Raw genomic sequence first — 27,024 nt, 5'->3', positions numbered from 1 at the left:
AGAATTGTCTTAGCCAATGGCATACATCATATTCTGTTTAGCACATGGCCATCAGAACATCATGCAGTTGTCATAGTTTGTTCTTGAAGCAGTTTGATACAACTCAGCCATATGCATCTATGGGACAAGTACACTGTAAATCCTTTCCTAATGTAGCTTACTCCCACTGCAAACACAGATGGACAGTATAAACAATTTTTTGTGGCAACACAAGTATTTCTCTTCCTGGTGGAGAACTTTCCTTATCCACTGTATTCTAGTCAGTGCCCTCCCTCCCCCCCAAAAAAAGGCAACTGAGCACTGACCCAGTAACCTATACTGCACCTAGCTTAGTATTAAATTTTTAACCTTACATGTATATCCTATATTTATCTACTTTTTTTGAGCAGGGTGGGGAAAAGGACATTTTAAGCCCAATCTGTTTCTTTTCTGTTATTCACTGCTGGTCTGATTTGCTTTCTGCAAGCACGTGGTTTTTGCAGTTCAAGAACTTGGCCGGTATTCTACACCAAAAGAAAAAGGTGGTCCTTGGGGTGTCGCTCATTGTTTAAAGCTGCATCTACAATTGGAAATGCAGTTTATGTGAAACAATGGGGGAATTCCCAGTTGTTCATCCCTGCTTCAGCAGACTGCATGGTGATTGATCCCATACAGTATGGGGGTGAGCGCCTACAAGGAGTACAGTCAAAGGTGCTTTTCCCAGTGATCATTGATGTCATGTGGAGTGGGTTTACATCTTTTTCTTGATGGTGCAAGGCAGTGTGGACCTGTATCAAAAGCAGAAAGCCATTTGTAAGACTTGCTGAATGGATGGAAAGCATGACACTTGTTCAAAAGTTTGCCTAATGCTGTTTCATTTCTGATGTCTGTCTCTTACTAATGAGGTAATCAGCACCTTGAAAACTCTCATTCCATTGTGCTTTAGAATATCCTCAAGTACTGTAGTGCCATAGATGGAATTGTTTACCATTAAAATCTAATGTGTAAGTTTCTATGAGGACCATTGACTGTGCATTAATGGGGTGAATGCAAGTAACAATTCAATCATAAAATGTTTTTATGGCAGATGTGCCATTAAAGGCTCTCTTTAGAACATGAAAAACTTCCTATCCTGCCCCAGCTTCTCAGCATATTATTACTCTGTGTGAGTAAAACTGCTTTTTAGACTTTTGTGCAGAGGCAGTAGAATCAGCTTCTTTACCTTCTGAGAAATAGCTGATGACAAAAGCATTTTTTCAGAACTTCTTTAGCTAGGTCTATTTGCTATATAGCCTCTAACTAACTTGGGATATGTCATGTTTACAGTGCTATTAACTTCCACTGGGCATATACATTTACACCAAAAGTAATACACCATGTGCATGGCCCTGACCGTACACAGTTCTGCACAGTTATCACACAAGCAAAAATGCTTTATCAGCAGGTGCTATTTGTTCACAAGTAAAAGCAGTGTAGGGGGCAACATTCTTCTCCCCCTTTCCTTAACTACTGTTACATCTTTGCCACTTATTCTGTGGTTTTACAGTCATAGCCTCTTCTTACCAGTTGCTGGGGGAAAGACCCCTTCTCATCCACCCTGAGCACCTGGCTCATGCTAAGAAACAGGAATTATATACAAAGGCCTATATGCAAATACTTTATCTTTACAATAGAAATTAACAATTCCTTGCGAAGAGGCCACTAGTTGCCCCTTCATCAAGCTATTGTCTTTAATATACACACAACAAAACAGCCCAGTGCATGAGGCACAGTAACTCTGAGGCCTGGCCTATGCTAAAAGTTTTCACCCTCCCACAGCACTTGTGAAAATTCCACACCCCTCCATGGCAACTTCACCCCAGCTGTAGACAGCCCTAGTCAGATGTAGACAAAGGCTATGGATTTCAATCTGTTCTTAGGCCAAGTCATGAAAGATCCTGACAGAAAGCGACAATTTCAAGGTGCCTCTAGGGAAAGGAGGAAAGTGTTAAATGCAACTTCAGTAGCTTCGCTTTCACTGGTAAACTAAGCTCAATCCAAAGTGTAACTAACTGTAGCCATATCACTTAACTTCTGGGATTTGAGTACAATCGGTGCCTATTAAACTCTGTGCAAACTGACATTTTAGGTTTAGCAGAGCTGTGTCAGAGGAGAATAAGTAATTTATAATGGATTGAGATTCAGCTAGCTATCCAAAATTGCCATCTTTAGTATCAAACGCCACAATATACTTATTGTAGCCTATAACTTTGTTTTCAGTGGCAAGGCCATAGAAAAGGACTGTCTTACCAACTACCTGTTTTCAAATGTCACTTCTCTCCTGTGAGCGCTGCAGTAATTCAGGACGATGCCTTACAGAATCGTGTTAGATTGGTCTCCACAAGAGGCACAAAGTGCCTTTGCTAACAAATTGTTGCTGGAAAAATATTGTAAATGGACATGGCACTACAGGGCCTCCCATTTAGTGATTGTGTGTCTGTTCAGCATATTCCTTTCCAAATCCAACCATAGATATCGTCCCACAAGCCAACAGGGGCTTGGAGCTAGTGCCTGCTTAATTACCACCATGGTTAGCAATGGTGCACTAATGAGCAAGACCATTTTTGCTGCTCTGTCCCTTTGCTTCAGCCCCCTCCGCTATCAGAGATGTGCAGACTTAAGCCCCTTCTGATGGTAGAGCTGTTATTTTTATGCACCACTTTCTACCCTGCATGTAGAACCTTGTGGGGGATAATGCATGAACAATGCTATGATGCTTAGGCCTTTTCTCCATTGTTTCAGTAGATAGTGCTTTTGGAACAAAAAGGCTTGATAACTGACATAATGGCCTCCAAGTATTTGTGGGCAAACTCCAAGGAGGCAAAAAACTTAATTAGCAGAAGTATTGTAAGGACATTTCTGATGACTAGCAGGAAAACCTTAACACAGCCTCATTCATTTTGCGCTGGGAAAGTCTCCTAAATGAAGTGGGAAGAGGCTCCAATGCTGGATGTCTTTAAAAGCCAACTGGCCTATGTACTTATAAATACACTGAAAGAAACAATCCTGCATTGAGATAGACACAGAAGAAAGAATCCTAACAGCTACAGTTGTGTGTAATCACACTGATTCCCTCTGTTCCTCCCCCTGCCCCACACCTCTTTTCAAAGACCTTTTGTGCTATACAAGTGAAAAAGATCTTGTTTAAAATCTACTTAAGTAAAGGCTGGGTCACACCTTAGAGCGAGGGTGCTATTGCTGCCTAGTACCAGCTGCAAACCCAACCCTAGCCTTTTTGTTGTGGGAGATTAGACATCACCTAACTGCCACTTTACAGTACTTTTCTCCACTTTCAAACAGTCTGCCTCTCCCATGCCTCGATCAAGGGCACTAGCAACAGCTTCAGCCTATGCTCAACACCACTGAACTGCTTCAGCCATGCTGAGTAATTTATCCCATTACCTCACAAGGTACATTAATCTTTATCTGGTAATTGCCACATACAAACCAAAGACAAAAAGCATAAAATTAGCAAGAAGGTATTCCATTAATGAGATGGAAAACAATCTAGACACTAGCTTCATTAACTCAGGCAAAAATTGCTACAGTGTCTGAAAAGGGCTTGGAAAAAATTGCTTTCTGTCATGGTTATATAGATGGTAAAACTTCTTAATTTAATGGAGACTAATAAAGAGTGCCTGGAGGTGTTCAGAACAATTTACTTACTTACTTACTATATAACATGGCTAAATCACAAATTCTGTATCTTAAAATGCAATGACTCAGCAGGAAAGTGGCTAATGCACCAGCTTGAGACTGGCCAGCAGGACAGGCATGAACCTGAGAGAGAACTGCAGACATTTTCTGTATTTCTGATCAGAGTCATGGATACATCCATGTAGGATACTTCATGTGGACTCCCTCACTAAAAGCCCACTTTTGAGAATTGCTGAGCTATGAAGTGCCATTGCCTGTTGTAATTGTTATAATTAAAGTGGCAGCAAGCAGGGAATTACACTGGTGTTCAATTCAGGTAAATGGAACCTGTAAAACCCTCTGATGTATTTAAAGCTCTTAATGTGCCTGTTTGGCTTAGAGAGTCACACTAAATACATGCTTCCAATCATTTTAAGATTTTCTTTGCTCAAGTGGGTTTTACTAGATGTTTATTGAACACCACATTTTTAAAGCCCATCATCAATAATACATGATTTGATCCTTGGGCCTGTTAGGATATAAGCAAGGCCCCTTAGAATAGTCAGTATTTTCTAACAAGGCTAAAATAATAGCATTGAGACTATCATGGTTTTCACCCAAAGCAGAGGCCTGCACAGCTTTTCCTTTGCAGCTGTGGCTACTACAAGTTCATTTAAACTGCCTCAAGCCCTTTGCTAAACATCAGGATTGACAAAAGGAAAATAATTCCTTTTAAGGAAACATTTGATTTAACTCAATTGCTACTTTTCTGCTTGGCCAGGCTATTCCCCTGGACAAGAAATGGAGCAACAGCCTGGTGCACGTGGGACTCTGAGCTGCTTCCTTTTTTTAACTCCTGCACCAGTTGTTGGCCAAAAATAAACACCATTCCACAACCATATATGTTCAACAGCCCAGTGGTGATTCTGAGGCTGGTCAGGCCCCTCCAGTATTGCTGTTAGTCCACTCTGCCAGAATATACGATCCTCTTTCCTAAAAGCACGGCTCTGCATGGGCTATGCATATAACCCAGCTCAATCGGGAATGCCTGTTGCACCTATTTTCTTTCCTGGACAAAAACAGTAGAAAGAGTTTAGCCCAGACATGTCACAAATTGCTAGAAGTGTTTCAGGAGCCTTTTCTGTGGCCTGTACTGAATTTCCATTCTCCTGTGGAACTAAAGAAGGATAATTTTCTCTTGGGACCAGCTTTAAGGTACCTCTCCATCTGCTGGCATTCAAGCAGAGTCAAGGTGTGTAACATTGAGGACTGGATGAAAAACACATTCCAGAAAGACATCTGTCGTAAGCATGAAAATGCTGTCAATCATTTTTTAATACAAGTCTGCAAAAGGTATGTTCTTGGGGTGTGAAATTTTACATCTAATGTAAAGCTTAAGGTCATTAAATTGAAAGCATTGAAGCTTTTAACTGTTTACACATCCTTTCTGGATCAGAACACTGAATACCAAAACATTTTGGCTTTGGAGCACATTTATTTAGTTTTAACGAAAATGTAGTGCATCACTGTTGAATTTCACAGGGCTTCCCTCAGCCCTCATTTGCTTGACAAATGCATGTGACATTCTCAAGGTATTAGTCACTTTTTTTTTAGCATGCATTGTCACTAAGGAACTATTTAATAGCACCATTCTGCGCAGGACAAAAATATCCTCAGAAGTGGAGCAAGAGATTGAGAGATTCTTTTTTTATCTATAAAACTGGCATCTCCCTAAACATGTTGGTAAGCTCAAATTCCACTTTTCCTCCCAAGTAACAGGCAGACACATGTGAAGGTAGACTGGATCTAAGGTTTACATCATTTTATTCTGTGTTAGAGCAGCCTAAATTTATTTCTCTGTAAATTGATAATGCCTATGTTATCTATGCTGAGGTTGAGTGATTATAAATATATTTTTGAGCTTTATATAAACTACTTTGGGGGGGTCACACAGACAAGGAGATAGTATAGTGAGGAAAAGCAGACCTCAGTGCAAACCAACATCAGCAGCTTTGAGCTGTGCTAGCTAAAGTAAGTTACAAACACAAAAGCTAACACCGATGAAAACAGCAAACAATGCGGAGGCACAGCCATTTCTTGTACAATTTGGCAACAACAGAAAATTGCTGCTGCTAGATTAAAAACTAAGATTTCCACCACCTGCTCCTTAAACTGCATGCTTATGCTGCAGAGCCTGCAGTTCTAGGTGTCCAGTGGGACAAGAAAGACAGCGTGAGTGCTAGAAATACTTTAATATTTGCAGCCTTTTAGCTTGCACTAGCTCTGAACTTGTACATAAACACCTGTTGGCCAGGTGCAAAAGATGGTCAGAGCAACAGGGAATCAAATGGATGAAGGTACAGGCTCAGACTGATAACTTTTTTTTTCTTCGCAGACGCAGGCAGAGTTGGAAACGGTGGGTCTCTTCAAGCCATGTGTATCTAAGGCTGTATCACAAAAGTGACTGTTGATAGAACTAGTTTTAAAGAAAAGTTTTTCCAGTTAATTTTGTTTTAAATGATTGTTGAGAATGGGAGTGGGAAATGGTGCAGGTGTGTATTCTTCAATTCTACAGATTCCAACAGCATCCACTCTAGCTGCAGAATTGCATATCAACCCTATCAGAGGTTGCATTAAGCACCGCTGTAGTCAGATTCCACACAAACAATCCTATAGGAGCTCTATCTCAGAACTGATTTAGTTGAATAAATTAGATAGTAGAGTAGAACCACTGCTTTTAAAACTGCTTCCCCAAGGAAGCTGTCAGAAAGACAAAAATCAGTTCGGATGGAAGGGTTGTACGTCTGCCAAGAGGCCAGATCTCCCACCAACTTCTGATCCTGAAGCTGCCAGTCCTGCCCATTTTTACATACATTTAGCACAAGTCACTCTTGAGCTAGTAGAAGGGAAACAGGAAAAATGACACTGATCCTTTTGGTTAGCATTTGGCACAACTGTCCTCATAAGACTCTGCATTTGCCTCTGGGCAGGGTTTAAATGAAGCTTATTAGGAGAGTGGATTCCATACATCTAGTTATTAGACCTTGACTTTTATCTGTTATCAGTATAAAAGCAAAAACTACTCTGTGCTCCTTTCCTCCCTTTGCGGAGTGTGTTAATATTTGCAGGTGGTTCAAAATTGTGGCTATTGGGGAGGATAACTGATGTGTACATATTAAGTAAAACCAAACAGTTTTGATCAAATCCAATGACTACCTCAGTTAAGTTGGCCCCAACTTAATATCAGTACATATTTATCCCTGCTCCTTAATCCTGGGGGATGACCATTTCTCTCTCTGAGGTGCAGTCACAATACTTATCTTGCAGGATGGGCCAAGCAGGCTCCTTCACTCTTGCTGTATCAGCCAACCAAAGTCCTTTCAGAGCAGGTATCCATTAAAATCTCTGCTCAGGACCTGATGCTGGAATTCCCTAATGTGCCAGGGCACTAGGAGCAGGGTTCAGAGGTTGTTGTTGACCTGAATAGATCGGCTGAGGCGGAGAGAAGTCAAGTGACTTCTGTGAGGTTGCACAGCAAGTCAGTGCGAGATTCAGGCTTTATAACCCAAATGTCTTGATTCCCAGACCATGGCTGGAAGAGCTTGCTTTGCACTGCTTTTCAGAACTTGAACTTGGGAATCTCTAAGTGGGAATTGCTTTTGCAGATTCTACACATTCTTCTTCTGTCTCATATACAATGACCATGTTTTCAGGTGCCCAAACTTGCTGTCCCTGACCCTTTCTGGATGTGGCCATGTCACAGATGATTACCTGTTGTTGCTTCTCAAGAGCTGCCCAAACCTCAAGATACTGAAACTGGAAAACTGCGTGCGGATCACTGACCGGACTCTGGAAGCTGTGACCCTCTATGGGGGCTCTTTACAAACCCTCCATGTGGATTTCTGCCGGAACATAACTCAGGCTGGTCTGGAGACAGTCCAGGAAAAATGTCCTTCAGTAATGCTGAAAGCAGAGAGAAGTGCAGACATGATTCCAGACAACGAACCAGCGGAAAAATTGATGCTTGAAAGAGCAGTGTGAAAACTGGTGCTGCACTAAGAGGGACCGATTCTAGAAATTCAATATATGTGAAGAGAGACTGACATTTTGAGGTTCCACCCAGTTTGCAATTCAGCCTATCTATATGCATATTGGCTTTGTTTATAAAAGAATATTTTATAAATTTCACAAATACTCTTGTGTTACTGGGTAAGGAGTTTACCTTGATGGCGATGGTCTGGCACCACTGGTCCTTCATACTGGAAAATTCCCTGTGCTAGCACACAGGAGATGGTAAATCCTGACTAGCTGATGATGACCCTGCTGAGAGTCTTGTGGGGAAGTCTGTGGTATATTTTGCTTGTCTACCATTTATGATGATGTATCCAAATCTCAGGGCCCAAGGGGATGGATAACAAACTTTTTATTCCCAAGGAAATATGCATGTGCCTGTTCTCTCAGAGAAGGATAATTAATTCTAAGTAGGTAACTAGCCTCTTTCTGTCACATGTTCACCTTTTCTGCTAAGGCAGATCTCACTCCTGATAAATGTCACTTACTGTACTTTACACGTGATCTGTTAGTGTACTTTATTTAAACCATAAGTGCTATGAAAATATGTGCAAACCAAGCCTTTAACATTATTTACATAACGTACACTGACAATTTACGCTTCAGTTTATATCACTGTAAATAGTAATGTAAGTTTAACATTAACACAAGCTTGTTTACATGACTGTCCGAGCTGAGAAGGCACAATTTACAAAAAGTGCCCATAAACCCTCTTTTCGGAAGCCTTCTACAGCAACGATATATTTGTCTAAATCGGAGGAGGATTTTTATACACTCAACTCCACCCATGTGCAGTAATGCAACACATGGAGGGCAGTGTGCAGCAATCAGACTGTTACAGTAACACATGTAGAGCACAGTACCACCGTATGTGGTTCTGCTGCCACATATTGTATTATACTGAAAAATTACACTGAAGTGGCCAACACTACTTTAGCTCATGTCTACAATTGGCCTTAGACCAGAAGTTCTCAAACTGTGGTCCATGGACCACCAGCGGTTTGCGAGCTCCATGCAGGTGGTTCGCAGATAGTTCCCTCTAAGATGTGCACCTGGGTGGCTGCACACAAGAGAATGAAGGGCCACCTACCTAATTAATGGAGCTGTGCAGGCGTGGCTCCACTAATTAGGTGCCTGGACCCTTGAGAAGATGCACATGTAAGGTTAGGTGGTGGCCTTCGGGGGAATAAGGGGTAGGTGGGAGAGGGCAGTGGGATGAGAAGAGGGGGTGTGGGGAATTTGGGACGTGCAGGGCTGTAGTGGCCAGAAAAAGAGGCCACTTTCCCCAGCTCCAGGGCTGCGGCTGCTGGAGAGAGACAGCCCTCCTTCCCAGCCTCAGCTCTGTGACTGCTGTGGCAGGGGAGACCCCCCTGCTTTCCCAGCCCCAGCTCAGGGGTTACTGTAGCAGGGGAGACCCCACTCCTTCCCAGCCCCAGCTCAGGGGCTGCCGTGGTGGGGGGGAAAGGGCACATCCATTGCATTAGAAAGGTAAGACTACTAATATATGAGTTGTGTACTTTTATTTGTAGAACAAAAAATAATAATTATTATTTTATATGGCACTTTTATCTGAAGTGCTTTATAATAGTTAGCTAATGGTACAAACAACATATGGAAAGATCATTAAGTGGTCCTTGAAAAAAAAAGTTTGAGAACCATTGCCTTAGACAAAATACACTGTAATATAGGGCAGATTCTTAAACAACTGAGGTTTGTATCTTGCCAGCTTTCAAGACTTATGTCCACTTCTCTGTACATTTGGGTACAGATAAACCAACCTTAATCCTCCTGATGCTCAGTTTATTGCACAAGACCAGCATACACCGGTTGCCATTAAAAGCCTTCAACTTTTGCTTCAGGTAACATTACCTCAGAACTTTTAATTATTGTTATACTTCATAATGAACATATCCAGGAACACGGCAATACTGGAGGTAACTTATGTAAGGCAAATGAAACTTTAAATTTGTCAAGAAATGTTATATTCCAAAAGAATTATATCAATAACACACACCAGTTGCGACTAATCCCACATCTCTACCTGTTTGCCTCAAATTTTCTCTCCTCACCCATCATAAGCCTCTTAAGAACTTTGTGCTTATGATAACGATGGATGGATAAAATTAATATCTCATCATTTATCTTTTTCTACAAAACTAGACTTCTCAATGACGAGAAAGGAGGCTGGACTGCTCACTTGGAAACATAATCCAGTCTGTATGCTTTAAAGTTGGAAAAAATAGCTTTACTTTATCAGATAATTAACTAATCATTAGCTTCTCCTGATTAAAGCAATCTACAGAGCATAGTAACTTTGTCCTTTTAAGTATACTGTGGGTTAGAATGAAGAGCATTGTGTAATCACAGAAGAGAAATCCTTCGGATAGCAAAATGATCTCTTCCTCTTCCCCATCCTCCCAAATCCAGGTGTGCAATATCTTTCAAAGGCTCACAGTGCTACTACAGTATCAAAGACCCTCCTACCAAAAGCAGTGTCCATCTACTTCACCTAGTGTCTAGCAAATGAGTGACAAGATGAGCAAGCTGCTGCTTTGCAGATTATTTTTTAGGATATGATTGGCTTTTCTGCCCATCGGATAGAGAAAAATCTTACAGGGAAGAGCATTCTATTATTTACATTTATATTGCAGTACTGTCTAAAGGTTGGGCCCCACTGTTCTAGGTGCTGAAGTAAATCATTGCTTACAAATAGCTTTATGCTCCTATTTAATGCTATACTTTAGCCACTCTCTTGCTCTTGGGAGAGTCAGAACAAAGAGCCCTGGATTCCAGAGTTCTTGCCAGGTGGATGAAAACAGCTTTGGCAGGTTCTAACGTGTACCCCAGGGTTTTTCCTTGGGATATTGAATATGCTGCAGAATAAAAGCAGAACTCTCTCCCAAAAGCTGTAAAACAGTGCTAGTAGCTTTTGGTGTAAAAGCTTAGCCAAGGTGCTAGTTCCGTGTTCCTGAATGGGGAGTCTAACATCTTCCTTGGCAATTGACAAGTCTGGTCTTGTCTCAACTGTAGTGGTGCAGGTCTGTCCAAGATTCCCTAGCACAGCTCTGCCAATGAACCTCAGGTCTCCTTTCAACATCCTGATTATCTCAAGACTGCAAAGATTAGTCCAGTAAACTGCATAGACACAGTGATTTGTACAAATGAAAACCAGGATATCACAAACTAATTCAAAATGCACACTTATTCAAAGATGAGAAGCTAGCAGCCTATATTAGGATGAGGTAGACGAGGCTTTCTTTGGACAACTGAAGTTTCCAGATCACAAGCCCTGGTTCTAATGGGGGACTTCAATCACCCTGACATCTGCTCGGAGAGCAATACAGCAGTGCACAGACAATCCAGGAAGTTTCTGGAGAGTGTTGGGGACAACTTCCTGGTACAAGTCCTGGAGGAACCAACTAGGGGCCGTGTTCCTCTTGACCTGCTGCCCACAAACAGGGAAGAATTGGTAGGGGAAGTAGAAGTGACTGGCAACCTAGGCAGCAGTGACCATGAGATGGTTGAGTTCAGGATCCTGACAAAAGGAAGAAAGAAGAGTAGCAAAATACGGATCCTGGATTTCAGAAAAGCAGACTTAAGACTCCCTTAGGTAAGTGATGGGCATCCCCTGGGCGGCTAATATGAGGGGGCAAGGAGTCCAGGATTGCTGGCTGTATTTTAAAGAAGCCTTATTGAGGACGCAGGAACAAACTATCCCGATATGCAGAAAGAATAGCAAATATGGCAGGTAACCAGCTTGGCTTAACAGTGAAATCTTCAGTAAGCTTAAACTAAAGAAGGAAGCTTACAAGAAGTGGAAATTTGGACAGATGACTAGGGAGGAGTATAAAAATATTGCTAGAGCATCCAAGGGTGTAATCAGGAAGGCCAAGGTACAACTCGAGTTGCAACTAGCAGGGGATGTGAAGGGTAACAAGAAGTGTTTCTACAGGTATGTCAGCAACAAGGAAGTGGTCAGGGAAAATGTGGGACCCTTAGTGAATGGGGGAGGCAACCTAGTGACAGACGATGTGGAAAAAGCTGAAGTACTTAATGCTTTTTTTGCCTCGGTCTTCACAGACTAGGTCAGCTCCCAGACTGCTGCACTGGGCAACACAGTAAGGGGAAGTGAGCAGCCCTCAGTGGTGAAAGAACAGATTAAGGACTATTTAGAAAAGCTGGACATGCACAAGTCCATGGGTCCAGATCTAATGCATCCAAGGGTGCTTGAGGGAGTTGGCTGATGTGATTGCAGAGCCATTGGCCATTATCTTTGAAAATTTGTAGCGATCAGGGGAGGTCCTGGACGATTGGAAAACGGCAAATATAGTGCCCATATTTAAAAAACGGGAAGAAAGAGAACCCGGGGAACTGAAGACCGGTCAGCCTCACTTCAGTCTTCAGCAAAATCATGGAGCAGGTCCTCAAGGAATCCATTTTGAAGCACTTGGAGGAGAAGAAGGTGATCAGGAACAGTCAGCATTGATTCACCAAGGGCAAGTCATGCCTGACTAACCTAATTGCCTTCTATGATGAGATAACTGGCTCTGTGAGTATGGGGAAAGCGATGGACATGATATACCTTGACTTTAGCAAAGCTTTTGATACGGTCTCCCACAGTATTCATGCCAGCAAGTTAAAGAAGTATGGATTGGATGAATGGACTATAAGCTGGATAGAAAGCTGGCTAGATTGTCGGGCTTAACAGGTAGTGATCAATGGCTCGATGTCTAGTTGGCAGCCAGTATCAAGCAGAGTGCCCCAGGGGTCGGTCCTGGGGCCTGTTTTGTTCAACATCTTTATTAGTGATCTGGATGATGGGATGAATTGCACCCTCTGCAAGTTCACAGATGACACTAAGCTGGGGGGAGAGGTAGATACGCTGGAGGGTAGGGATAGGGTCCAGAGTGACCTTGACAAATTGGAGGATTGGGCCAAAAGAAATCAGATGAGGTTCAACAAAGACAAGTGCAGAGTCCTGCACTTAGGAAGGAAGAGTCCCATGCACCGCTACAGGTTGGGGACCAACTGGCTAAGCAGCAGTTCTGCAGAAAAGGACCTGAGGATTACAGTAGATGAGAAGCTGGATACGAGTCAGCAGTGTGCCCTTGTTGCCAAGAAGGCCAACGGCATATTGTATTATATTGTGTACTGTATTAGTAGGAACATTGCCAGCAGATCGAGGGAAGTGATTATTCCGCTCTATTCGGCACTGGTGAGGCCTCATCTGGAGTACTGCATCCAGTTTTGCACCCCCCCCACTACAGAAGGGATGTGGACAAATTGGAGAGAGTCCAGCAGAGGGCAACTAAAATGACTGGGGGCTGCGGCACATGACTTACGGAGAGAGGCCAAGGGAACTGGCGTTATTTAGTCTGCAGAAGAGTGAGGGGGGATTTGATAGCAGCCTTCAACTACCTCAAGGGGGGGTTCCAAAGAGGATGGAGCTAGGCTGTTCTCAGTGATGGCAGATGACAAAACAAGAAGCAATGGTCTCAAGCTGCAGTGGGGGAGGTCTAGGTTGGATATTAGGAAACACTATTTCACTAGGAGGGTGGTGAAGCACTGGAATGGGTTACCTAGGGAGGTGGTGGAATCTCCATCCTTAGAGGTTTTAAGGCCCAACTTGACAAAGCCCTGGCTGGGATGATTTAGCTGGGGATTGGACTAGATGAGGTCTCTTCCAACTCTAATATTCTATGATTCCATATACGTATACACACACACGCTTGCCTTTCATTTCCATTTAATACAAAATGCATCTCAAAACACTGACAAACAATAAAATTGCAAAAATTAGTTTGAATGTCATCAGTACACCAAACACCAAGTGAACAATTGGCTCTCCCACCTAATATATTATGAAATATATCTATTGCAAGACTTTCCTTTAAAAGCTTATGTCACGTAGGAATGCCTGAGCTTTCTTCAAAAGTAAAGTAGATGGTAAAGTTTGCAGATGGTGCCAAGCTGGGAGGGGTTGCAAGTGCTTTGGAAGATAGGATTATAATTCAAAATGATCTGGACAAACTGGAGAAATGGTCTCAAGTAAATAGGATGAAAATCAATAAAGACTAATGCAAAGTACTCCAATCAGGAAGGAACAATCAGTTGCACACATACAAAATGGAAAATGACTGCCTAGGAAGGAGTACTGTGCAAAGGGATCTGGGGGTCATAGTGGAACACAAGCTAAATATGAGTCAACAATGTTGCAAAAAACAAAGCAAACATCATTCTGGGATGTATTAGGAGAAGTGTTGTAAGCAAGACACGAGAAAAACAGTTACCTTTTTCCAGAACTGGTGTTCTTTGAGATGTTTTGCTCTTGTCCATTCAACTTGGATGTGTTTGCTTGCCACATGCCCCGGTGCCGGAAATTTTTCCTGCAGCAGTATCTGTAAGGGACCAGCTCCAGCGCCCCCTGGAGTGGCATGCACATGCCGTGGTATATAGGGCGCTGCTGGCTCCCCACACCCCCTGTGAACTCACAATAATTGGGACTCTTAGCAACCTGTGTGCTAGCTCAGGGACAGTGGGCTAACGCCATTCAACACAGGTGACTCCAGCAGGGATGGGAAGAAGAGGGGCAAAGCGGAGGTTATGGGGAAGGGGTGGCGTGGGGGTGGAGTGGCAGCTGGGGCAGCTTTCCTGGCCAGCTCAGCCATCCAGGGGATTGGGCTGGTCGCTGGAGCAGCACGCAGCTGCGTAGGGCACCAGGAAATTTGGGGCGATTTGGTTGCGTATGTGTAAGGATGACCCTGCTTCCTGCCATGCCCTGTTATACCTGCTTCAGGAGCGGGTTATTTGAAAGGAGCTAATATTCCCACCTATAGTCACTGTGTGTCAATGTTAGCACTGAGCGATGTATTTGGTCACAAACAAAGATTCAAGTTTAATAATGGGGTAAAACAAACTTTGGACAAAAGGAACATGAAAATGAGGAACAGTCTCATGGTTAGGGCTCTCACAGCTGGGTGCAATTCCAGTTTTCACTGGAAAACCAGTCCCCAGGCGTGGAGTGCCCGGGGTACTCTTAGGGACCAAGAACACGCGATGAATGTGGTGCGGGAGTTTGGGGAGGGCATGGACTGGAGTTCTGTACTGGCTGGAAGGCGAGTCGAGCATGGATTAGTTCTGATTGCAGGCTAATGACAGACGTCAACATCTGTCTGGTCCTCCAGGAGTTTTATCATCTGCTCCTGCACCTGTGTCCTTTCCTGGCTATCCAGCCTCAGGCTTTCATTAACTGTCGCCCTCCACACTCTTGTTTCGCTATGTGCTGCATCTGTTGACTGCAATACTTAGTAAAACATATCCTCCTTACTCCTCCTGGGTTGCTCCCTTATCTGATGGAGGTGCACTGCTGGTGTGGAGGAGTATGTTCTCAAGGGCACATCTGCAGAAGGCAAAGAAACAAGGAGTGAGCTCAGTCATGAATCACAAAAGTTATACACACCTCTCTCTCACTGTCCCTGGTCTAGCACACAGGTTGCTGAGAGTCCCAATTATGGGGAGTTCACTGGGGGTGGGTAAAGGACAAAGGGTGGTTGCTATAAGTGACTAGGGAGCTCATTCTGAATACTGGTACTCTTTTCCATATGCTAGGGTATTTGAACCCAACATCTCACTCCTAAAGGTAACCCAAAATGCAAGGGAGCATCTCCGGCATGCATGTGGGCTTCAGACCGGCTCCGTATGCTGCTTGTCTGTGTGCTGCTCTGGTCCCTGCAGAAATAATTGCCAGGTGGTGCAGCAAAGTTTCCTACAGTGGAGGAAGAAACAAGGCAGCTCTCCAAAGGAACCTTCGGCAGAGGATTGCAGAATACTTACAGGAAAGTTTCCTAGAGACCATTATGGAGGATTCCAGAGACATCCCTGTGCACATTAACAAACGTTTCTGCTGTGGCCCCACTGCGTAGCTGGACAGGCTCTGTTGTTAATTTTCTGTCCCTTATCCCTCCTCTATCATATAATAAAGTACATGAGAACTCAGTCTCCTCTTACCGTGTAGTATCAAAACAAAATGAGCACTTACCGGAGCTCCCCTCTCCTGCATCGTGTGTGCCAGAGCTGGAGTGCTGGACTGGCTAGACCCCTCAGGAGTGGTAATGAGGTCCTGACTCGCCGCACCACCAGACAACCCTGCCATGTGCTCCACATCATCATCCAGCTCCATCTCCTCTCCAGCACTTCCTCACTGGGGTTGAGTCTGGTGGCCGCTGCCTCCACTCCCCCAGAAGTATCGATGGGGCTCTTGGTGGTGGATGTGGGGTTACAGCTGAGGATGGCATGTAGCTCTTTATAGAAGCAGCATGTTTTCAGCGCCACACCAAAGCAACGGTTGGCCTCCTTTGCCTTCTGATATGCCTGCCTCAGCTTCTTGATTTTAGCACGACACTACTGCATGTCCCTTCCATGCCTCTTCTCCTACATGCCACTAGCAATCAGCTAGTAGGTATCGAAATTCCTATGGCTAGTGCGAAGGTCCAACTGCACAGCCTCCTCTCCCCATATATTTAGCAGATCCAACAGCTTCGGTGTGCTCCACGCAGGAGTGTGTCTGCTGCGTAAAGCTGGCGTGATCAGCTGGGAACAGGCTGTGTGAACTGTGCATGCTGAGCAAACAGGAAGAGGAATTTCAAAAATTCCTGGGCTTTAAAAGGGGAGAGGGGCGCACACTTGTGTCCCTGCAGGGCAGCAGAGTTCAAACTGCTGACCAGAGCAGTCATGATAAGCATTATGGGACACCTCCTGGAAGCCAGTTAGGACAACATAACCAAGTGAGGTATCTACACTGACGCTGCGTCACTCTAACTACGTCGCAAAAAGCTCTATGCCACTTGTGGGGTGGTTTTATTATATCACTATAGCAGGGGAGTTGTATCGGCGTGAGGAGCACTTCAGTGTGTACACCTCCACTCTTGTCGACAAAAGCTGACTTTTGTTGACAAAAGTGTGTATAGACAAGATGTAAGTCAATGTTGCAATGTTATTAAAATGCTGGTATACTGTTCAACATGCAATGCACAGCAACCACATATACAATGGCTATTCATCTGCAAATAAGCTATCTGACACTGTTTCAAACATCTTAACAGATTTGCTGAGAAGTTTAAAAGTCTAAATTTATAAATGTTGAATAAACCCTGTCAATAGTTGAAAACACACACAAAATCCCCCCCACTCATTCTTGTATTTGCTTTATTTTCTCTGCATAAGGAACCCTGCACAGGCAATTCAAATTAAAACAAAATAAATATAGGACTATTCATGTAAAACTGTCCTTGCTAATGAACAATTATACACAATGTACAACTCTTCATGTTCACTGAGAGGGCTTACAAATGTACCATTCCCAACCAAAAATGCACCAAAATGGCTCCATGCAAAATCATCAAAAGTGACCAAAATATGGAAAAAAAAACAACTTACTGACTGCACTTTTTTGGGGTTTTTTGCCCTTTTTTTTTTTTAAACAATCACCAAAAAATAAAAACATCTAATTTGTTGTTACATTTAGAGTAACTAAAATGTGGCCATTGCTTATTAATGTCTGTTTATGCTCCTAAAACATCTATGGTTACTATAAAATTGTGTCAACATTGAATTGGACTTAGGGCACTATTTGTAATAAAAGGAAGATGATTTTGTTCACAGAAAGTTAATAATCTGTGTCCGAGCCCTCCGCATTGTCCACATTGCGCGAGAGCATGTAATTGTCCATATCTATAGACCTGCAATTATTGATTGCATACCGCAAACGCTCTGCCATGATTAGCTGACTGGAGTATGGTGGAAGCCTCAGTTGAAAGAAACAAGTCTGTGAGGTAGGCAAGCTGTCATAAGGCTGTGGAAACAGACAAAAAGTAGGACATGGATAAAACTGCAAAGGACATTAAAAGGTGTAGCAAATTCACTATTTTTCCCTGCCCAAAAAATAACTTTAAAAACAGCATCCCTCTCTCATCCACAATAAGGTCTCATTAATCAAGCCAACAAGAGTAAAGAATTCCTCTCAACAAAAAGACAAGACTAGTACCATCTTACATTTTTATAAAAATTTTCAGCCCAAAATAATTAAAACACCATCACTACTGTCCACCCAATAAATGTTTTCAACCACCAATGACATGCATCTATTTTAAGAGTGGAACTTCCAGGTGTTTGTCTACTGCAATATATTAAATAATAATTTAGACCAAGCAGTAAAAAGTTTGTATCCAATTGAAACTACAGGAAGCATGCAGGTAGACATATTACAATTATCCAAAATTAAAAAAGTAAAAAAAATACTTTTAAAATGTACAATTAATTTCTGTTTAGAAAATAACTTCTTAAAGTGCAGAGCTTAATTATTAGGAGCAGCAAAATATTATCAGTTTCTACTTGCTATCTAGCTTTCAAAATATCATGAATATCCCTTTTAAGCTTCTTTTCATATTACGATAATACGGAGGAGAAATGTTCCAACTGTAATGTGAATGCTTAATTTTCATGAAGCTATATCCATAAGGTAGCTTTAAACACAGTTAAATTTGTTCTAAATCTTCAGAAATAGCGGCAGTCAGTTTTCAACCAATGCATTAGAAGCCAGTGAGCTGCAACTGTATTTCCTGGGGTAGTGTCTGAATCTAGTGGGTTTCCACATGGGTAAGAGGGTGATATTTGGTGGCAACTGACATGCCAATAGTTTCAGCAGCTCCATTTCTATTTTCCATTTTCCCAAGTCATTCTATAATGTAGTATATTGAGACCTCTGTCACAGAGATGGAACAAGGCTTCATTAGTTTTTGGTTTTTTTTAAATCTTCAAAATACTAAATCAGAAAATGTATTGTAGTAGGAAATTACTGTAGATTAAATATGGTGCAATAATTCACACTGTTGTTTAGATACCAGCCTGAACGCCACCTAATAATTACATTTACACTTTATATGTTCAAAATGCTGAGTGAATTACACTATAATTTATGCAATGTTAGGCACTATTATATAATTAAATCCTATGGCTCTAGCAGTCAGAAGTTCATTCCATAATGCACAGTGCCTCTGGGCTTAATGTTAGTGAAATTTAGCGCTTTTTGCCAAAGGATTGATTAAAGTGGACAGAAATGAACAACATATTAAGAAAATAGCATCTTACCCTATCAACCTTCATTATTTGGAATCGCTGAGAGATATCAGCAGTGTTTGCTGGCAATCGAGATCTTCCTGACACAAACCTCATGAAAAGGACTCTTTCCTCATTTGAAAACTCTTCAAGGGTGTGCCAGAACCACTGAACTAACTGATGCTGTTCATCAACCTCTCGGTACCGCACAACTTTCTTCAGGACCTCAACTGAGATTTCTGGCATTCCACAAACCATCTGTTCCAATTGCTTAGCCGTCAGAAGTGACAACAAGGGAACTGGAACAATCCAAGACATTCCTTCTCTCACAGCAGCCACCTTTAACCCAAAAAGAATAGTTATTAAAAGAGTTACTTATTTTGGACCCTTAGCACACAACCTGTATGCAAAGATAAGACTTTGAGAATGAATACACATGTGGATGAACAAGCTAAGACAGGGATCAGCAACCTATGGCACACGTGCCGAAGGCGGCACATGAGCTGATTTTCAGTAGCACGCTGCTGCCAGTCTGGGGGGCTCTGCTGCTGGCCTGGGGTACCGGCTGCCGGCCTCACTCAGCCTACTGCCTGTCTGGGGTTCTGTCCACCGGGCCCCTGCCAGTTGGGGTCCCGGCTGCCAGCCCCGCTCACCCGCTGCTGGTCTGGGGTTCTGTCCACCGGCCCCCTGCCAGCCGGGGTCCCAGCTGCCAGCCCCGCTCAGCCCACTGCTGGTCTGGGGTTCCGGCCATAAGCCCCTTGCCAGCCGGGGTCCCGGCAGCCGGCCCTGCTCAGCCCGCGGCTGACCTGGATGGATGGAACCCCAGGTTGGCTGCGGGCTGAACAGCTCAGCTTGCTGCCAGTCTGGGGTTCTGTCCACTGGCGCTTGTAAATGTAAAATGTATTACTGGCACGCGAAACCTTAAATTACAGTGAATAAATGAAGACTTGGCACACCACTTCTGAAAGGTTGCTGACCCCTGGGCTAAGGGTACAGTTTAAGTCATCACCTAAATACAAAAAAACACGTAGTAATGCACATGGCTCCCATCAAAGGATAACATTCCCCCTCAAAAATTGTTGACTGGTTGCAGAGAATTATCTTTCACCAAAATGATTTTATAGTACTTTCATGCTAAGAAAAAACCTCAATAAAACCATCTAAAAAAAGTGGAAGAGTTATCAACACAAATGAGCATCTGCTAAATCAAAAACTTTGCTGCCAGAATACTGCTAGGACTGGGATGAAACCATGTTATAAAATGGGTCTATCTTTGATCTGAAAGACTTAAGGTCTTGGGGTCAGTACTGAGAGGCCTACTGCCCTAAAGTGAAACAGCCATGTGACCTTGTGTCCATCTATCTTTGGAGAAAGAGGAAAATTAGTTCCCTAGTGTAATGTTAATGTATTAAGATACAAGGCTCTCATTTGATTTGTATAATGCTATTGTATAAGTGACAAAATAGCATTTCAGCAGATGATACAAAGGTATTTACATAGATTACTACACACTTTTTCAATCCACTTATTAAAGTGTTTATAGTTACTATTCAAAAGTAACTGTAAGGTAAAGGTAAATATTAAGTAAAAAAAAAGGTAAATATTAAGTAAAAATATATCCACGAAAGCTTATGCTCAAATAAATTTGTTAGTCTCTAAGGTGCCACAAGTACTCCTGTTATTTTTGCGGCTACAGACTAACATGGCTGCTACTCTGAAACAAATATAATTGCTTCCCAATGACATGTACCAGATTATGGCTGCTGTAAATGCAGGGTTAAAGGTGCTCAGCTTTCTGTGTGAATCCCGTTTTGTTTCCCAGTCAGTTTAATGATCTCAGTGGGGCAATGCTGATGAATATAAAGCAAGTCCTCAGTTTTTCAGTACTCTTCTCTCTTAACATTCTAGACAGCTGGGTAACAACTGAGCTGTGAATCAGATTTAATTTAAAAACGATTCACAAATTATTTGAAAAAACAGAGAGGAAAAATCCAATAAACGTGTAAACCAAAATCTTTGTTATTTTTGGCATATTCTAATCGTCACCATCCAGTTAACAAAATAGGTAGAGTTCAGTGAGATTCTCACCTGACGGTCAATTTCATGAAGTCTGTACTCAATTGCCCTCTCCACATATTCTTTCCTGTTTGAAAAGGTAAGTGGGATACTGTTCCCACCAGGAATTATGGGAACCATTTTACCATCAGCACTTTGTCCGACAAAGGAATCTAGAGGAATCATCTATTAACAGAAAAGAAAAAGTATTGTACAGGATAAAATATTTGGGTAAAGTATTGAATTACAAATTACCATAAATCACTTAGTAATAACTATGAATATCAGATTATATCCATCTGAGGCAGTTATGAGGTGTCTGTTACCTTAAAGTATAAATGCTACCTCAATTTTTTTTTAAATTAGTGCATTGTAGTTAAGGTCAGTCTACTAAAACAACTGGATTCAGAATATTTGTGGGGGAGAGGGAGGAAGCATATTTCCATATTTTACCTCATGGAAATTCTCTTCAGTAATCCCACTGTCTTCAATGTGAAGAATGCTGTTGAGGGTCTGCACATACAGCAAGTCCACCTCCTCTAAATCTTCCAAAGTAAGTGGGATACAACAAAGTTGCTTCCAAACCATTGGGGCCAAATGAAGATCTAAAGGCTTCTTGGTACGAATCGCCACGCCCATCAGAATGCCTAAGAACTTAAACTGCATCAGATGTTCATCTAAACAGGCTGAAGAGTTAAAAAGAAACCTAAAAGAAAACAGAAACAATGTAAAGGCTTCAATAAAATCAACCTCTCACTTCTTTATATGGCTACAAGTTAAAAGACAGCTATATGCAGGGCAAGATCCCCAAGTTTACCAAAGCAGTATTCAGCAAATCTGGAGAAGGGGAGAATAGGTAGATTGATGTTATCTTTCTGCCCTCTCTTCCCAAATCCAGAAGTTACCAGAGCCAACTGGCTCCAGCCACAAGCTAGATCAGGGATGCTCAATCTTTTTCTTTCTGAGGCCCCCCTGCATAATATAAGAACTCTGTGGCCCACCTGTGCCACAACAACTGGTTTCTGCATATAAAAGCCCAGGCTGGTGTTAGGGGGTAGCAAGAAGGGCAACTGCCTGCAGCCCCATGCCACAGGGGCCCCTGAAAAGCTAAGTTGCTCAGGCTTTGGCTTTGGCCCCAGAGTGGTAGGGATCAGGGCCACAGCCTTCAGCCCCATGTGACTAACGCTGGCCCTGCTTCGAGGATCCTGAAACCTGGACCCCTGGTTGAGAGCCACTGAGCTAGAGCACCTTCAGTGTTGCTTTAATTTATTCTCCAGCAAACCTAGCTGCTAGAGCTGCCCCTTGGCAACCATTATCTGCAGGTGCATCATGCTCTGGCCTTGCCCCTCCCTCACCTTGAAATAACCCCTACACTACAAGGGTGAGAAAGAAGATTGCCCAGGATGAAGCAATCAAGAAGCCTTAACATTTGTCAAAATAGCTGTTACAGGAAATTTTTTCTTCTATTTTGTCAGCTAATAAGATGTAATAAGATGAAATGCCATCCAACTTACCTATCCCTATTGTAGCCTACTTCAGCAGTAGCATTTGGAGAAGGAATAAGCAGGTCTACCACACCAGTTTCAAGTTCCTTAAAAATAAAAAGAAAAGTACTTCTTAAACATTATAGTTCAGCACATTGTATTATCTTAATGATAATTTTGCTGGAAGAAGCATTTTGAATTTTTTTTTTTTTTTTAGGAAATCAGCACGCGGTATATATTTTTACCATGATAAAACTGGAAGAAAGTAACAGAATAATCTAAGAACCAGAAATCTGTGTCTGATTTGTGATGGTATTTTATTTAAATTGATTTTGCTGCATTTCTGAGGCTAGCACAGAATAGCCATGTACATACTATAGTAACAGCATTTAATGGCACCATCATCAAGAGTTAACATGGTATGTAAGACCTGCTGTCCTCCTCCCACGTTGTGGAAGATGCACAGTGGCCCTAGTGTAGCCTGAGAACTGCGGCCACTCGAAGACACGGCCAAGGAGAAAGATTTCTTTCCTTCATGCAGGCACCCAGTGCACACACTAGTACACAGGCTGGGAATCAGATGAGAAGATTTGGGCCAAAGTGCTGCACAACAGGAAGCGATCATAGGAATTGAAAAAAAATTGCATGCTTTGAGATATTTAAAATATTTGTCATACCTGGCACATTTCTGTAATAGTGTCATCAAACACCCCCCCAGCGTCATCAGCCCCTTCTCCAACCAATTTCACCTTCCAGGCACGGGAAGGTAGGCGAAGATCTGAAGCATTCAGCTTTACCACTTGTCTTGCTATTTGTACAAAAATAGGCTTACATTTCCGACCTCTTCAATGAAAAAGAAAGTGACAGCAAATGTAATTCACAGAAAGATCACTTTTGTAAACTCTAAAGGCTTGTCTACAGAGTAGTGTAACGTGCATTACAGGGGTGATTTCCAAAGCATGCTAAAATGTTGTGTGTTAACTGGTCCAAATAGAGCCTTCGTGGTGGGCACCAGAGGCCCCAAAGTGCACTTTAATGGAAAGCGCATGAGAGAGCGCGTTTGGTACATTATAGCAGGGTCTACATAGACGAATTAATGCACACACGGTCGGCTCCAGGTTTTTTGCCACCTCAAGCAAAAAAAAAAAAAAAAATCCAGAGTACCACCCCGAGCACATGCTTGGGATGCTGGTGCCTACAGCTGGCCCTGAATGCACAATATATTAGCATGCTTTAGAAATTACATCCCCATACCATGTATTAACCCACTGGGTGGGTTGACTTAGGGCTTGACATCAAATCTTTCACAAACACAAAGGAGCCAATACTGACCTGGTTGATATTCTTTTTACAGTAATTTGAGGCCCGTAGTTTTTCCCCTGAACCATGGTTTTTCCAATGGAGCGTACCATGGGAAGTGTGTAGACTCTTGGTGCCAATAATGGTCTTAGTTGTCCTTGGACTATTCCCCATGTTCCAGCATTGTAATGAGATGTGCTGTTCTGTAATACAGCAGCATGCATAAACATAAAATGCTTTAGTTTATTCATATTAATTCCAATATTTCTGAAATAAGAATCTCCATAATTAAATACTTCCTGATCTTTCCTCATAATAGTTCAGAAATTGATGAAAATATACAAAAAGAACTACATAAAAAGGGATTTTAGTCTTACCAGAATCTTACAAAATGTTTCTCATCAATTATAGATGGTATGCTAATGGCTTTATGACATTAAGATACTGAAATGTCAAGAGTCACATAAATCAGAATTTAATTAAACTATTTTGGGGAGAGATTGATTTAATGAAGTTTTTATTCTACAGACACAAAGACAAGAGAGCACTATTACCAGAATTGGATTTTGTGGGAGTACACTTTGGTGACAAGGCACAAACATACATTTGTTAACTCATTTCAAAATAATGTTTTACCTGGTTATTGGGGCTGAGATTAAGTAATCTCCACGAAGAGTACATGAGGTCTGAAAAATGGTACAGCAGTCTGAGTCTCGCTCTCACTGTATGAATGCTCACTTCCTTCAGTGCCCCATACTGTGGTGGAATGGCATCAGGTAAACCAAGCTGTAAAGGCACTGACACACCTACCATAGAAAACAAGAAATTATTTCATAAAGTGCCTGATCTTGCTCCTCTTTAAGCTAATGGCAAAATTTCTGTGGGCTACAGTGGAAGTAACTTTGGGCCTAGAGTGAAACAAATTTTAATAGACAATAAAAGATATTACCTCACCAACCTTGTCTCTCTAATAATATCCTGGGACTGACACAGCTATAACAACATTGCATACAAATTTTAATAGGTTCTTGCTGTATTATACTGCGTACAGTGACATGCACTAAAAGCTCATAAAAGCTGAACAAAATTATAGTACAAGCAATCATCTATTCTTCACCTGGAGCTCTCGGTGGGACGGGTGGGGCAGTCCAGGCAGCACTGTGACAACGTCCTGCTGAGATCTGTCGAATATTCTTTCCTTGTAGGACAGTTATTAAGGTTGGTTCTCTGACATGGTTGGTATGGCCCAGTCCAAGCTAGCAATTTACGACAGATTTAAAAAAGGATGCATCATGAAGTTCTATTAACAGGACCGAAAATTAGCTTTATTATTTGCAAAATTCTCTAAGCAGAAGTTCAAAAGGAATAGGAGATGAAAACTGGTAAGATGTCACTCTCAGCATACGCTGGGAGAGAAAACTTTTACTAGAGAACATGATATAGCATTTATTAGCATATTCCTCTAATATATTACACCTATGATTAAAGAAAATAGCTGCCTACATCAGCTAAATCACATTTAATGAATAAAATGACATTTAAATACAAAATGCATAAGCTATTCCACATAATTGTGACCTACAATCTGATAACTTTTAGACTGACTAATGGTTTATGATTTGAACCAACTTTGTACCTAGTGTTTTGCAGAATAAAAAATATATATATTTTGTGACTCCATGGCTCATAATGACTGTTTAATAATGATTATTATTAGTGTGTTATTATTTCTGTGTTTGCCATTTAAAGTTGGGTTTTTTTTTTGTTCTAATATATAAACTCCCACAATAGGCTTTTAAAATGTATCCTCTGTAAAAGAAAAACATTTATTACATGAATTAGTTTTTCCTGCTAAATCCCATTTGAATTTCATATTCTAAAACCGAAAGATATAAATAATTATATAAAAGTTATACATCATTGACATTGCAGTGGAGGACATATAAAACTAACAGTCTTTTAGAATCCAGACTATCTATTTTTTTAAACCAAACAAATGTTTCTCTGTAGTGAAAGTATTGTATTTTTATGGCAGAGTAAAGTCCAAGGTTTTTCCTTTAGGGATTAATTCAAAATAGCCTGCTCACCCCAAAAATGCTGATGTACCAATCCCTCCACTACCCTCGGAACACTAGTTTCACACACTTCGAGCCTTCTGCTTAAATCTGCAACCCACAAAATGGTCAAAATGCCATCCCACAACCCAAATCCAACAATCCAGGAATCTGCAATGGTTTGACAGGTACCATTGGGTCATGGGACATTTTTTGTGTCATGGACCAAAACAGGCCAATAACTATTGCAACAGAACATGAAGACTTGCTGATAATAACTACAGCTGGTCAAAATGTTCAAATTTGACATTTTTTGTTGGAATTTAGATTTTTCCAAATGGAAAAAAAATTGATTACATTTTTACAGTTTGTTTTCAAGTTTCAAATGCGTTGTAAAAGTTTTTTGTTTAAAAAAATTAGATGAAATTTTGAGAAATTAGTAAAAAAGTTTCAAAAAATTTGTGACATTTTCACCATGTTTTCAATAATCTCTATTATAACATTTTTAATTTGAGGGAGAGTGGAAAAGTGCCAATACTGCATCATATTTTTCTTTACTTACTCTTCATTAAAAGATTCCAAGTGCATCTAGGAAGCTATACTTATTCTCATGAACACCTGAAATAAACATGATATTGTACACACCTGCCCTTCTGAGTTGCTACCCCAGGCATACACATCACCAGATGATGATAAAGCTAGTGTATGCTCTGCTCCTACAGCTATATCTTCAATGAAGATTCCTGACAGCACTGGAACTTGCTGTGGTCTGTTGTGATTTCGAGCTCGGCCCTCAGGCAAGCCAATCAGTCGATCTAAAATTGCACAAAAAATTCTCATGTAGTACATATACACCACAATCCTTTCTAAGGGTTAATTTTATTATGGGGAGAGAGAGACAGTATTCATGTAAGTGGACACTAATGGCATTGGCTAGAGACAGATCTAGTGGGCACTTATTTCCCTGAAAAGCTTTGTCAGTATCCCTCAGTACTGATCTGAAGTTTCTGCTATTTGTGTTTTAAGCCTGATTCACCAATCACACCTTTTGGTGCTAGACTGTACAGTGATTTTGTGATTAGGGTTGATGTCCACAAAGAGGTAAATGAAAAAAACATTCAACTAATTTCACTTGGAGTCTCAGTTCTACAGATTTCTACACAACCTCTGTAAGTCCATGGTTAATGACAGTAATTGAACATTGGTACCATCTATTACCTCTGTTCATATCAAATTTAATCGAGATTCAGGAAAAAAATCTGTAAGGTTACAGGTAAATGAGGTTAGTGTTTATA

At 41.6% G+C, this 27,024-nt stretch overlaps 2 protein-coding genes across 12 annotated transcripts in view; one reads left to right on the top strand and one right to left on the bottom strand.

Moving 5' to 3' along the window:
* The first annotated feature begins 51 nt into the window (after positions 1-51).
* On the top strand, positions 52-8,364 carry FBXL22 (F-box and leucine rich repeat protein 22). Of its 2 annotated transcripts, XM_050967108.1 has the most exons (3): positions 52-5,007; positions 6,050-6,070; positions 7,368-8,364. In XM_050967108.1, the coding sequence occupies exons 1-3, from the start codon at positions 4,673-4,675 to the stop codon at positions 7,693-7,695; spliced, it is 684 nt and encodes a 227-aa protein (XP_050823065.1). In that variant the 5' UTR covers positions 52-4,672; the 3' UTR covers positions 7,696-8,364. The 2 variants fall into 2 exon arrangements, with proteins under 2 accessions (XP_050823065.1, XP_050823066.1); XM_050967109.1 differs by lacking the exon at positions 6,050-6,070 and having other exon boundaries at positions 7,368-8,361.
* The window catches only part of HERC1 (HECT and RLD domain containing E3 ubiquitin protein ligase family member 1), a 234,589-nt gene continuing 208,289 nt past the window's right edge, over positions 725-27,024 (bottom strand). For 7 of the 10 annotated variants that reach the window (XM_050966944.1, XM_050966945.1, XM_050966951.1 and 4 more), the window contains exons 69-80: positions 26,375-26,544; positions 24,793-24,931; positions 24,312-24,481; positions 23,709-23,878; positions 23,054-23,219; positions 22,407-22,483; positions 21,346-21,598; positions 20,926-21,078; positions 18,871-19,176; positions 17,484-17,575; positions 15,764-16,343; positions 13,455-15,124 (exon numbers count right to left, since the gene is read on the bottom strand). In XM_050966944.1, coding sequence (XP_050822901.1) covers positions 16,202-16,343; positions 17,484-17,575; positions 18,871-19,176; positions 20,926-21,078; positions 21,346-21,598; positions 22,407-22,483; positions 23,054-23,219; positions 23,709-23,878; positions 24,312-24,481; positions 24,793-24,931; positions 26,375-26,544 — 1,838 coding nt within the window. In that variant the 3' untranslated portion in view covers positions 13,455-15,124; positions 15,764-16,201. Of the gene's footprint in view, positions 768-13,454; positions 15,125-15,763; positions 16,344-16,912; positions 17,576-18,870; positions 19,177-20,925; positions 21,079-21,345; positions 21,599-22,406; positions 22,484-23,053; positions 23,220-23,708; positions 23,879-24,311; positions 24,482-24,792; positions 24,932-26,374; positions 26,545-27,024 lie in introns of those variants that run through there. The other 3 variants (XM_050966950.1, XM_050966952.1, XM_050966953.1) reach the window with 2 other exon arrangements.

This window comes from Gopherus flavomarginatus, chromosome 9 (genome assembly GCF_025201925.1).
Source record: "Gopherus flavomarginatus isolate rGopFla2 chromosome 9, rGopFla2.mat.asm, whole genome shotgun sequence".
NCBI classification, from domain to species: Eukaryota; Metazoa; Chordata; order Testudines; family Testudinidae; genus Gopherus; species Gopherus flavomarginatus.
Note: the sequence above shows the minus strand (reverse complement) of the source record. Positions and strands in the feature narration are given on the sequence as shown.

Coding starts and splice junctions, on each gene's coding strand:
- FBXL22 (XM_050967108.1), top strand. CDS start 4,673: ATGCATATAACCCAGCTCAATCGGGAATGCCTGTTGCACCTATTTTCT. Junction 5,008..6,049: donor TTAATACAAGTCTGCAAAAG/GTATGTTCTTGG, acceptor TTTTCTTCGCAG/ACGCAGGCAGAGTTGGAAAC. Junction 6,071..7,367: donor CGCAGGCAGAGTTGGAAACG/GTGGGTCTCTTC, acceptor CCATGTTTTCAG/GTGCCCAAACTTGCTGTCCC.